This window comes from Entamoeba histolytica, genomic scaffold (genome assembly GCF_000208925.1).
Source record: "Entamoeba histolytica HM-1:IMSS scf_1104750517013 genomic scaffold, whole genome shotgun sequence".
NCBI lineage: Eukaryota > Evosea > Mastigamoebida > Endamoebidae > Entamoeba > Entamoeba histolytica.
Window position 1 is genome coordinate 20,162 of NW_001915036.1, and position 14,176 is coordinate 34,337.

Below are 14,176 nucleotides of genomic sequence, written 5' to 3' on the forward strand. Positions count from 1 at the left end.
TATATTTTATATGATATTTATCTATATTAATTAAAATTTATTTCTTTCTTTTCCTAAAAACGTAAAGTTTCGTTTCAAAGAATATTCTTAAATTGAAATGAAATAAACTTTGTTTTTACAAAAAATGATATAAAAAACATTTTATAGAAGTAATAAAAAAAAAAAAATAAAAAAATAAAAAAAGTAAAAAACTAAAAAAAAGTTATTTAGAAATAAATGACAAATGAAATGTTATATTGTTCAATCCCAATAATTGTTAACGAACATAAATTTCAATTACTTTTAATTAGTTATGACAAAATATATATTTATAGTACTTCACTTATTCAAACAACTCAAAACAGTTTATTACATGATTTTATTCCAAAACAAAATAGATTTATTATTCGTTATTATAAAGAAAAGGAATTTCCAATAACATTATTAATGAAGTTAAACTCATTTTCTTTTGGTTCATTTAATGGATATTTTAAACCAAAATGGTTTGAAATAAATAAATTAGAATGGTATAAATATAATCAATTGGCTTATAATATTCCTCATTTTATTTCAATACCTTTATGTAATTCATCTTTCTCTCTTTCTCAAATGAAATGTCCTTTTTCTATTTCTTTTCTTGTTTCAAATCAATTAGCATGTGTTGCCTCAACTATTCATTTTATTTTAATGGAAAATATGGAAGTTATAGAAGAAAAAACAATTAAATATGATTTAGACACATTCTATTGTAATTTCATTACTTCTTTTAATCAACTTCATCATCAAAGTTATCTTAGAATTATTGTTGATTTACTAAATGATAAAGAAACATATATAGATGGTGGTTGTTATCTTTTTGATGAACAAGGATATCTTCTAAAAGAAAAATTAATTGGTTTTACAAAAAGAGAAATAAACTCAAACAAAGGTATGAAAGGTGATCCATCTTTATTAAATTTTATTCCTAATGAAAACAATAAAAATGATTCTGACAATAAAGAAAATTGGTTTCAATTCAAAATGACACTTCGTATAGTAGACTATAACTTATCTTATTGTAATGAAACAAAAGTCTTTAATAAAAATGGAATGATTTATGAAAATGGTTATTTATATTCATTTAACTCATTCACTTCAATAAAAAATGTTAAAACTCTTCAAACATTATTTATTCATCAAACTTCAGATATTAATGAATCACAAATTTATTTCCAAACAGAAAATAATATAATTTCATTAAATACTGTTTTAAATTCTACTTTATTCGGTAATTTAAAAGAATTTGATAAAGAATTTATTGATAAATTAAAGTCAATTAAAATTGATACACAAATTGACTATTCTTTCATATTAGAAGTAGTAAAACGAAGATTTTGGTTATTAGAAATTGAAGACCTTGAATCATGTAGAAATGTATTATTATGTATTCGAATGTATTGTGATTATGGAGAAAATATGTTAAAGAATTGTTATGAATGGTTATATGATAGAATTATTTCTTCTCAAATGGATTTGACTTTATTAGACCTTTTACTTTTTTCTACTTCTGGTTTTATTGAATTTTCTATTTCATTATTTCATTCTTTAAAAGAACAAGAAATATTATCAAATCTTTCGTTACTAGTAATTTTCTTAATTTCATTACAAGAAAAAAGTATACAACTTTTACCAAATTTATTGACTTTATTTTCTAAACCACAACATTATATGTATTTCTATAAAATGTTATGGTTGTTATTAGAAAAGTTTGACCATAAAATTGCTTTTGTAGATGAATGGTTTTTGGCTTTTTCAAAACAATATCATTATTGTTACCCTGATAAAATTATTCCTTCAATTTCTGGTGTAAATGATTTAATTTCATTCATCATAAATAGTAAAGAAAAGGATAATCATATTATTACTTATCCTCTTCTTCAACCATTCTCATCAATTCCTATTTCTTCTATTCAATCAAAAATTATTAACAAATCATTAGAACATCCAATTATTATTACATTTCTTCATACTGATAATTCAAAATCAATGTTATTATTTAAATTTAATAAAACAACAATAGAATCAAATCTAATGACATTTATGAAAACTGTTTCTCAATTATGTTCTTCTTCATATCAAACGTATCAAATTTATAATATTTCATTTGGTAAATTTGTTGAATTTATCCCTAATTGTATTCCATATTCATTTTGTGGAAAAGTAATTCCACAAATGATTCAAATCCCTTCTTTAGTTCAATTAGATACTTCAATTTTACTAAGTAATGAAGTATTACAATCATTTCAAAATTATTATGAGAAGTATTATCCTTCTTTAAATTCAATTCTTCAACCACAATACATAAGAAAAAAAAACTTCATTGAGTCAGGTGCATTAGTCCAAATTTTTTGGTCTTTATGTTTACTTCTTGACCGTCACTTTAAAAATGTATTGTTTAATCCATTAAATGGAAATCTTTTTCATATTGACCTTACTTTTGCTAGAAGTTCTTCATCACAATTTATATCTCCTATTCAATACTTTATTACTGAAGGATTTGAACAACCATTTCAAACATTAAATTGGTTTGGTACAATGAAAGAAATATCAAAACAGTATGTCCATATTATTTTTCAAAATAAAATAAAACTTTGTTCATTATTAACATGTTTTAGACGTTCAAATGCATTACAAATAGATACAATGATTGAAATTTTATATTTACCAACCGCTGAAGAATTAATCAATGAAAATAAACGTTTAAATATGTTACAAAAAGTATCAAAAAATGTATTTAAAAAGTATAGTATTTCTACTTCTTATAAATGAAAACAAATTAATTCCATTTATTCAATTATTTCTTAATATGAATAATTAATGGAACATGACTAATACAATTAATATTATGATTTGATGTAACAAAAAAATTTATCTATTAAATAATTAACAAACTCTGATGCAGAAATTTCTTTTCTTCTATAAATTTGAGTAACCGAATCAACTAAATCTTTTGACACAAAGAAATAATCTAATCTCCATCCTGCAGTTTTAGACTTGTCTTTAAATGAAAAGAAGGTATAAAAATCTCTTTTCTTTGGATATTTTACTTGAAACGTATCAACTAAATTTAATTCTTTTATTGTTTCATTAGTACTAGCTCGTTCTTCTTTAGTAAACCCAGCACATCTTAATCTCGTCATTGGTTTAGCAACATCAATCCAACGTAAAGCAACATTAAGATCTCCACACCAAATAACATTTTTTTTCTTTTGTAATGCCTTTAAATGTTCTCTCATATCTTTATCCCATTCTGTTGTCCTTTTGACAAGATTTTCAAGACGTTGACCACTATTCATGACATATGAATTAACCAAATAAAATTTCTCATATTCAACTGTAATAATTCTACCATGTTCATTCTCTTTTCCATTAATTTTTTTGGTTATACTCAATGGCTCTTCTTTACTTAAAATGGCTGTACCAGCATAACCTTTCTTAGCCGTAGAAGCACTGAAATAACAATGATATCCATCAATCATAGGATTTACTCCATCTTGTAATTTAGTTTCTTGAACACATAAAATATCAGGATTTTCTTCTTTGATAAATTCATTTAATCCTTTCTTCATTGCAGCATTCCAACTTGCAACATTATATGTAGCAATTTTAATTTCATCATTAGCTTTTTCAGGTTTTCCTTTTTCAAAGTCTTCTGTAAATACTTCAAAGTCATGCTCCTTCCAATAATGGTCATTATCTTTTTCAATATCATATAATTGGTCATCTTTTCCTTTCTTTTTATTATGAACTTCTTTTTCCTCAATTTTATCTTCTTCTTCATCTAATTTTTTTTTGGCAGTTTTACAACTTCTTTTCATTTTTGTTTAAGATTTGGAGTTTCTCTTATTTAGACTTTTAAAATTAACAAAAGATGAATTTATATTATTTTTTAAATTACTTTTAAAAACATAACCGAAGTAAAAACAGTAAATTAACATATTTTTTTCTTCAAACACTTATGTGTTGTCTGACAAAACTGTCAATAGCTTGTTTAAGGAATAATGAACTTGTTCCAGAGTATTCTTTTAACTTTTCTCTAAAAAATTCACACGCAAGAACATATTTTTTTATCAATGGAAAGAGCGAGCAGAGTCGAACCAAGATTTTTAATGCTGGTGCAGCTAAGAACTTTGTATTTTGACAAAAACTATTGATGAGAAAATTAACATCAAACATTGTTTCTGACAACAAAGGAATATACACCGGTTTTAAACAATCGAGGATAACCTGCAACGCAGCTTGTCCAAATGATCCTTCATATGGCTTTGCGTTATTACAACATACAAATAAAAATGCAATCCCATTTTCATGAATGAATTGCTCTAATATTTTACTGTTAATTACTTCCTTTAATAAAAATCGTAATGTTCCACTAACCTTATCCCATCCAAGTAAGTGGTGAATATTTTGTCTACAATATGCATTAATTTCAATCTTCTTACTTGGTTTCCTTTTAACTGGTGTTTTACTATATTTATTAACAATACCTCTAAGTAAATCTCGATTATTTTTAGAATATATTTCATTAGAAAATTGTGAAACTGGGTCATTGTTAATATTCTCTCCATCAACCATTTTTTCAGCCATTTCTACTACCTCTGTTGATGTCATTTCTTTACATCTCCTTTGATAGATAGCCAAACTATTTCCTTTTGGAGCACTTTGTGGAATAGACACAATAGGAATATGAGTAGCATTAAACTCTAATGTTTCATCAACAGAAACTGATATTGATGACTTAAGTAATTGAGTTAAACTGATTGTTTTATCTGATTGAGAAGAAATAGAAGTATATAACTTAGAAATAAATGAATACTTTAATTCTTTATCATTATCATCTTGGAAATAATCAACTAATTTAAGGAATAATAACATATCTGTCTGAACAGGATTTAGCAATCTAATTCTTCTTTCAATATTCTCATTCTTAATTGCCTCTTTAGCAATTTCAATATTTTGTTCTTTAATGCCATCAATTTTCTTTAATCTCATTTTAACAGTTTGAAAAACATCTTGACGTTTAACATCTGTATCTGACTCAAATAATAATGCTTCATGATAAAAAGTTCCCCATGCTTTCTTTAAAGAATCAGATTGATTTGCAAAATCAACTACATAAACTTCTTTTTTTCCTTTGCAAATTCTATCAAGTCTTCCTAGTGTTTGAACGGCATGAGAACCACTTAATACTTTATCAACATACATGCACATTAGTCTTGGTTCATCAAATCCAGTTTGTAATTTATCTGCTGCTACAATAATCCTAATATTCTTTTGTTGGTCCTTTAATAGCTCTGTAATATGTTTTGAATCAGAATATGTATTATACATTGTATTTAATTTTTCTTCACTTTCCATTACTCCATCAATATCTGTTTCACTAAATGCACCAAATACTCCATAATCAAGTCCTTTTTCATTAATAACTGCTCGAAGCATTTGAGTATATTTAATAACACTCTTTCTAGTTCTACAAACTAACATTGCAATTCCTTTAAATGAAGAAGAGTCTGTTCTTTTAATCAATTCATCAAAATGATTAATAATAAATTCAGCTCTTCTTTTCATAAGATTTTCTGTCATTCTAATTTCATCTGACAAATTTTTCGCAACTTGTAATCCATCAGCAATAGGATCTACTGCTTTAGTTTTCCCTGAAAGATTAAACATTTTTGGTACAACGTAATAGTTCTTTAGAACATTCATTACTAATCCTTGACTCTCTGCTTCAGCTAAACTAAAACAATGAAATGGTCTAATTAGTCCATCTTTATGAGTCCCAAACAATCGAAGACATTTAGAAGTTGGTGTAGCAGTAAAACTAAAATATGTAATATGACGATTTTGCCGTTGTTCTCCAGATAACATTGTATGTAATTTTCTTGTAGCAGCAGCTCCATGTGAGCGATGTGCTTCATCAGAAATAATAGCAATATTTAAATCACTTGGTAATTGTGTTTCTACAAAACTAAACTTTTGTAATGTCGTACAAAATATTCGACATTTTATATCTTCCAAATCTTCTTGAAGTTTAACTGAATTTTTAACTCTTTTTACTTCTATTTTATCAATAACTCCTAAAACAGCTTTAACAGTACAATAAAGTTGAGTGTCTAAATGAACTCTATCATTCAAAACAATAACCTTATCATATTTTGGACCTGTTTCTGTATGTAAATTATATAAAAAATGGGCTAAGGATGCAATAGTCAAGGACTTTCCAGAACCAGTAGAGTGTTGCATCAAATAATTGTTTGATGAATGGTTATTTTGAACGTCTTCAAGCAATTTTTTTAAGCATTCCATTTGATGTACATGAGGAGTCAATCCAAATGCAGAAAATATTTGGTTGACATCATGTTCAACGTCTTCTGTGGTATACCGAAGTCTCGGTTTTATTATTTCTTTTAGTGGCATCCTATCCATCCTCCTTTACTTTACCCCTTAGTTCTTAATTTCTCAGTTCTCATTCCTATTTTTGGAATAACCCTTTTAAGGTTTTATCATGAATCGTTTTGTTTTATTTTTTTTATTATTTATTTGTTTTTGAGAAAAAAAATTGATGAAACAACACCAACAAAAACTACTTCTTTTTGAGTAACCTCAATGCTGTGCCCTTTTTGGACGAGTGATTTTTTAATCACAACAAAAAGTCACTGGCTGTTAAACTTTAACAGCAAACGGCAATGAAGTCGTTTTTACAAAACAGTGAACAATTGATAATAAAATAGTCATTTATTATTTAAGTCCTTGTAAATCAAACACAATCTAATGAGTCAGTGATCTACAGAAGTAACAAATGCCAAATAAGATTATTATTTTTAAGTTTTTATAGTAACCCTTAATTTATTATAAAATAATAATAATTTATTATATTTTTTACTTACTTTAATATAACAAAAATTAAAATTGACAAAAAAAAATGATACAAAAATTAGACACGAAACATCTTTTACTTATTTCAATGGGACGAATTTAGAAGAATGAGTAGCTCCTACACCTGGTCTTCCATGGGTAACTGGTTTGTAAGTAATAGAAAACTCTCCAAGATAATGTCCAATCATTTCTGGTTTAATTTCAACAGTAGTGAAAGATTTACCATTGTAAACACCAATTACTGAACCGATCATATTTGGAAGAATAATTTTATCTCTACAATGAGTTTTAACAAGTTTTGGTTTTTCACCTTCTTTAGTGGCTTTCTTAATTTTGAGAAGTTTTTTGACAAGTCTTTCGTGTTTTAATTTTGGTGCTCTGTTATATGATCTTCTCATTCTGGCGTCTAACATTTTAACAAATTCTGGTTCTGGCATTGTAGTGATTTCTTCGAGTGATTTTCCTTGGAATTCAAACTTCTTGAAGGTTCTTTTCTTGGCAACAACCTCAGACATTCTTCAGAATCACAACTAAGTTCCTTCTTAGTTCCACCCTAACCCTATACTATTTTACTATTTTATTATTATTTTTTGTTTCTTATTTTAGTTGTACTTTCTTTGTTATTTATTATTCTTGCAACTTTACATCTATCGTTCATTTCTTTAATTGGGTTTTTGTTTTTAATTTCTGCTTCTATAGCCTTAATGTCATTTCCTTCCCAATCTTTTGTTTTTTCTTAAACTCTTCTTTGATTTTTTCAATTATCTTCTTCTTTTTGGTTGAATATATTTCTTGTTGAATATCATACCTTCTTTTCCTTTTTACATTTATATTTTTTAAGTATTTCTTCATACTCTCCTTCATTCCATTCACTTGTTATTCTTTTTATTCTTTCTTGTATCTCATTTATTGTTATTTATTTATATTTGTTATTTAAGTAATCTTTATTATTATTATATTTACCTTGTTTCTTATTTGTTTTTCTTTGTGTCTTTCGTTTTCTAAACCATTTTTCCTTGGTATATCGTTTACTTTTATATTTATTATTATTGTTGTTATGCCATTTATTGCTATTGATATTTCTTGTTTTATTGTATGACTTTGGATTTCTATGTCTTGTTTGCTTTTCTTTACAAGACGTCAAGGCTTTACACAATAGCCATGGCAATAAAATTTGTTGTATTTCCTGCATTGGAAAAGGATCTTAATTAATAAATCAATAAATAATAAAATAATAAGAATATAATAATATATAGATAAACAGATGATATAAATAATATAATCAGATATAAATAACATATAAATAAAAGAATAAAAAGAATAAAAATAATTAAATATGATTCATCAAATAATCTACTTCATTAATATTTCATACAAAATGAATACAATTGATAATAAAATATAAACATAAATAATTACATATTCTGTATTTATCATATTTTTTTTATTTTTTTAGGAACAAAATATAATAAGTGGAAAAATCTATTGATGCAAAATATTTTTCATCTTTTTTCTTTTTTGTAAATTATTTAGATGCATTTTTTCTTTGCTAATTTTCGTACCCATTTATCATTATTTTTATTTATATTCATTTTATTTGTTGTATTTATTATTTACTTGAATTGAATCTATTTTATTTATTTATGAAATTCAATTTATAGTGAATATTTTCATTTAATGTTATTTATTGATATTATTTTATCATTTTGAATTATCATATTTGAAAATGCTGTGTATTTATTTAATAAGAAATGAATTATTATTTGTATTTCTATATTTCATTTTTATTCTTGTTATTATATTATTCTTTCTATTATTTGTAGATTTTATCATTATACATTTCTTAGAATATTATTCTATCATTTTATTTATTCAAATGAGTAATACAATTAACAAATAAATAAGAATGATGAATCAATTTAATTCATTTATATGAATATTTCATTTATTTATGTTTGTTTTATTGTATTGATTCAATTAATACAATACTCTATTCTTCATTACTTTACAAATTATTTTATTATTCATTTTTAATGTTATAATATTTATCTTCTTTTTTAAATATCATTCAACAATTTTCATAAACAAAATAAATAAATATGAATGGCAAATATCAATACATCAATCAATTGAAATAAATAATCAATAATATTAATATTATATAAAGGAATAAAATGAATATTAAATTTAATGAATGATAATATATAATGATGTATTATTCTTCATTTCATTAATTAAATAAATTGATAAAATATCAAAATGAATAACCATAGAAATAATACAATAAAAATATAGAATAAATAACACTAATTGAATATAAATATATAATATTAATTATAATTATAAATATACATATTCCGACATCATTTTTATTAATTAAATATTCATTTATTCATCTTTATTCATTTATGTCTTCAATTAAATTAATAAAAATGTTAAAGATAGTATTATCAATGAAGAATGAAAAAAACATTATTTTTCTTCTTGTTATTATTTGTGCATTTCTTTATTTTAAATATATTACATTCTTCATTATTTTACAATGAAATATTATATCAATTTTGTTATTTTATTTTGATAATGATTGTTTATTTTCATTAAATATAAATGATTTATATTAAATTCAATCAACATTTCAATATTTATTTTAATTCTTTCTTTAATCTCATCATGAAATATCATTCATTGTAGACTTTTCATTTTGATTCAAAATTTCATTATTTTCAAAATGTTTATATTTAACTTCAAAAAGAATAAAAATATCATCAATATTCATATTCATTTTGTTATTTTGTGTTATATGTTCAATTAATTTCAATACATTAGTTACCAAAAACAGAATAAACATTTCATTACAGTTGAATTAATCAAAAGAAGAACAACCTTCAATAAAACTCTATATTTGTTTGCTATATTTAAATTATCTATAGATTGACTATTTTCTGAAATGATGAATGACAAATATATTAATTTTTTAAAATTAAAATAATTGATGAAGAAAAAGAGAAATTGAATAAATGAATATCCAATCAACAGAATCAGTTTAAACGAGAAAATAAAGAAAAGTAACATAAATTAGAGAAGAATGGAATGGTATATAATGTTACATATTCAATTCAATTGCAACAATTGAAATAAGAATAATAAATGAGAAAGTTGATGATGATAAGATACTTGATATTTCAGAAGAACATATTGTTCAGTGTAGTAATGAGAATGGAAATAATTGATGTGATGAATGATTTTGTTCAAATATTTATAATTATAATATGAAATGGAAATACTAAAGAAATTAATTAAATATACACTGAAATGGATTCTAATTTTGGAATTGATTTAAAATCAATTACTAAAATCATAAATTATAACAGAATTACAAGAAATAATAAAATTGAAGTTAAAACAGTATTTTCACAATATCTTAATGATGCTTTAATTGATGAATCCTCTGTTAAATTCTAATTATACAAAATAATGGATGATATATTGATACTCAATACCATAATAACTTCATTATTTTGAAATATGAAATTTATGGTGTTAGATATTATGTTATTGATAGAAAAGAATATTTGATAGTTATTGATTCATTTTGAACGAGATTGTTGAGAGAAATGGTGTATCAATACAAAAATTGATGAAATATATGTGATGTTACTATTTACACATTTTATCAAACTAACATAGAATATCTCTGAATAATTCACATTTCAATCATTTATTTTTAATAATTTACATTTATCATTGTTTGAATAAATCTAATTTTACATGATATATATTATGTATTATTAAATTACACAACAATGAAATTAAAATATAAATAGAAGAATAATATTTGATACTAATTGTATTTTATTAATACATAATTTCTTTTTATATTTTGATTGACTGTTATTAATGTGTTTTATGTTTTGAATGAATTGTGATTAATGACATTATTTTTATTCATTCTTAATTTATTATTTATTCATTAATTTAATTTCAAATAATATTTCTCATTTATATTTTAATTAAATTATTTCTTCTTTATTTATTGATAAATTATTTAATTATTGTAATGAATATAACTAAGAATTTTATTTAAAATGGATATGAAATAAATGAAAAATCGTGTTTTATTGACAAATAATTATATTTAAATCAACAAATAAATGGTTTCAATAAAATACATCAAAAGATTAAGAAAGAAAAATAAATAACGAAGGCGATAAAAAATCTAAAATATCACATAAATAACCTGAAATAAATAAAAATAGTTAATTGAGTGTTAATAGAATTTTCATCTATTCTCCCTAGTTTAGGGGAGACTAATCACATCCCTTCGCTATTAAAAAAAGAATAATTTCATTGTTTAACTTATCACAAGTTTTTTCTTGGAAATGATAAAAGCACTTCTTTGTTTTATTTCTTCCTATTAAAGTTTCTCAAAATTTTCTGCTTATTCTTTCTTTTTAATCCTTTGTTTGTTTTCTGATTTAATTTTAAACATTTTTATTTTTCTTTATTTTATGAAAGAGAGAAGAGAGTATTTCATTCCCACTATATAACTATGATTAATTCCTTTTAGTCTTAACCATACCTTAATAAATTTTTTTCTTAGTTAATACCTTCAGATATTTCTTAAATTTTTTATTAATAATACCTATTCTTATATTACAATAAGTAACATTCCACCACAATAAAATGATGCATTTTTGCAGCACTAACCAATATATTTCTAATTCAAAGACACCATCATAACCAGATAATAACTACAGACGGTGTCAAAACATGAATTGTATTGGTGTTTGTGTGATGTTTCATAGAATGCATCTTTTTAGTTTGATGTTGTTGAAATAACAAATAAAGAAATAAATAAAAAAGAATGATTTATTGTTGTATTTTCAAATTAATAAATAATCAATATTAATAAAGTAATGAAATGAATATTAATGAGAATAATTAAATTTAAATAAAATGAAATAAAAAGAATGATAAATAAGTAATATTTCAATGAATAAAATGTTATTTGACATTCATATTTCTTACATTAATTAATTATTTCATTTATTATGCTTTCTATTTAAATTATTATTTATTTAAAATATAAACTATCATATTTTATATTAAATTATTGAAAATAAATTTAAATAAAAATTCATTTAGTTTATTTAATGTTTTTTTTAAATTACTTCATCAGGTATATGGTAGAAATAAAATCATATCGTCTTTCGATGATGTTTTATCATTATACATACTTATTATCCTTTTAATTGTTTCTTCTTTATGATAAATAGTATTGACAATTTATTTTTTAGTTATTCTTTATCAATAAATTCAATCTCTTCTTATTGTTTTATTTGATTTTACAAACACAAATATTTTGGTAATTTTGTTTTCTATTTATTTCTTTCATTTCTTTCTTGTTCTTCTTCCTGTTGATTTTTTAGGAAGAATAATTTATTTAGTTTCAGTTCTTTCAACTTCTCATTTATTATAATTAATTTCTTCTATGTATTTCATTCTTTTATTTCTTTGCAATTTCTTTATTTTTATTTATTTGATTATTCCTTTCTTGTTTAACGTTTTGTACTTTTTTATCTTTTTCTTCATTAATAGTATGATAACCAATATCTCTTTTTCATTTATTCTACATTAATTGATATTGATAATATTATCATTGTCAACACCATTACATTTTCATTTTATCTTTGTCTATTATCATAACAAGATGAATAATTTGAATCGATAAAACACACTAGAAAATGAATATTTTACAGTTATTCCATTAAAAGTTCAAACAATTTTTGTTGATATTCATCTACTTTTATTTTTTTCCTTTTCTTTAAGAACTTTTTTATAAATAGAATAATAACATTTGATCAATACTATACAAACAAGTCTCTGAATGTCTAGTATTGGAAAAAATATTCAATATCATTTTATTCATTGTTTTATTATTTTGTGTAAATTCTGGTTGAAATTCAAAACAATACTGATTTTTATTCTTTTTTAATATAATCAACCATTTATTCAGATACATTCTTTCCGTGTCTTGTAATACAGATGTATTAATAACAAATATATTTCATTTATCACTTTCTCATGATGTTCATTTTGTTTCTTTGAAAACATTCTTCTCCATTTTGAATTTACAAAATGTACTTTTCACCAATTATATTTCAAAGGATAAGTAATTTAATCTGTTTAATATTCATTGATTGTTGTTAATTGATAGTCGTTTTAAATAATAATTAAACATGTCAATTATTTATCAATTTGATGAATTGAAGTTATTTATTATTAAAAACATTTCATTTTCATTTGAAATAAATAACTACAATTTTACATTTTTTTTTAAATTTTCATCACAATTATATTTTATTTAAATGAAAAACAACAAAATATTTTTTTTAAAATAAAATATTTTATCGAATGTTACATAACCATTATTTTAATTATTGTAATTTAAGACAATTTTTCTATTAATATTATTTTTATTTAATGTTACATTAAAAATGTATTTTTGAAATAAAGGAAATAGAAAATATTTAAAAATCAATGAATAAATTTATCGATAATTTAACATGACATGTTGTTTTTGTTGTTTTGGTTTGAAATACAAACATCATTAAATAAAAATAAATTTGTAATGTTATGATTGAATAAAAAAATGAATAAATAATTTTACATTACTTTTGAAATATATTTATTATTACAATTTTTTATTTCTATTAAACAATTATTTATTTTTATTTAGTCACAATGATTATATTTTTATTAATGGATTATCAATTAGTATGAATGATAATAATGATGTTAAATAATCAAAATAAAAGAATGAAATATGATTAAATTATTTTTATTTCATCTTCAATAAACAAAACGAAGTATTAACAATATTGATATTTTAACATATTAAGTATTTTAATAATTGAAATATTGATTATTTCTATTATGTTGTTATTTAATGTAATTTTATTTGATTTTCATTTCATTTCTTTTGTATTTATAATAATTATTTCTTTTCTTTTCTCTTTTATTTCTTATTCTTATTTTATTATCGTATTTTTCTTTATCATTTATTATCTTTATTACAATATTTGTTAGAATTAATTGTTGATAAAATAAAAAATAAAATACAACAATCAACAAATAAAATGAAGATAAAAAATGATATTATTTTTTTTCTATTTTTCTTTATTCACATGTGAATAATCATTTCTTTATACTTTAATATGATTTATTCTTCATTTATTTTTTAGTTTTTCATTAATGAGAATGTTGATTTTCTATTCATTAT

The 14,176-nt window shown here is 22.3% G+C and overlaps 4 protein-coding genes and 1 pseudogene across 4 annotated transcripts, besides 2 other annotated features; 2 read left to right on the forward strand and 3 right to left on the reverse strand.

Moving 5' to 3' along the window:
• Nucleotides 1-216: 216 nt before the first annotated feature.
• On the forward strand, nucleotides 217-2,787 carry EHI_046660 (uncharacterized protein; the record flags this gene model as incomplete). The annotated part of the gene is made up of 1 exon (XM_645441.1): nucleotides 217-2,787. One exon carries the CDS (start codon nucleotides 217-219, stop codon nucleotides 2,785-2,787), a length of 2,571 nt encoding a protein of 856 aa, XP_650533.1.
• A 25-nt stretch (nucleotides 2,788-2,812) lies between these two features.
• EHI_046670 (exodeoxyribonuclease III, putative) lies at nucleotides 2,813-3,836 on the reverse strand (the record flags this gene model as incomplete). The annotated part of the gene is made up of 2 exons (XM_645440.2): nucleotides 2,813-2,846; nucleotides 2,911-3,836. 2 exons carry the CDS (start codon nucleotides 3,834-3,836, stop codon nucleotides 2,813-2,815), a joined length of 960 nt encoding a protein of 319 aa, XP_650532.2.
• Nucleotides 3,837-3,966: 130 nt separating this feature from the next.
• Nucleotides 3,967-6,444, reverse strand: EHI_046680 (uncharacterized protein; the record flags this gene model as incomplete). The annotated part of the gene is made up of 1 exon (XM_645439.1): nucleotides 3,967-6,444. One exon carries the CDS (start codon nucleotides 6,442-6,444, stop codon nucleotides 3,967-3,969), a length of 2,478 nt encoding a protein of 825 aa, XP_650531.1.
• Nucleotides 6,445-6,972: 528 nt separating this feature from the next.
• On the reverse strand, nucleotides 6,973-7,409 carry EHI_046690 (40S ribosomal protein S15, putative; the record flags this gene model as incomplete). Its single annotated transcript, XM_645438.2, has 1 exon — nucleotides 6,973-7,409. One exon carries the CDS (start codon nucleotides 7,407-7,409, stop codon nucleotides 6,975-6,977), a length of 435 nt encoding a protein of 144 aa, XP_650530.1. The 3' UTR covers nucleotides 6,973-6,974.
• A 68-nt stretch (nucleotides 7,410-7,477) lies between these two features.
• Nucleotides 7,478-8,099: a repeat region.
• A 1,565-nt stretch (nucleotides 8,100-9,664) lies between these two features.
• EHI_046700 lies at nucleotides 9,665-10,588 on the forward strand (annotated as a pseudogene).
• A 552-nt stretch (nucleotides 10,589-11,140) lies between these two features.
• Nucleotides 11,141-11,696: a repeat region.
• Between the last annotated feature and the right edge of the window lie 2,480 nt (nucleotides 11,697-14,176).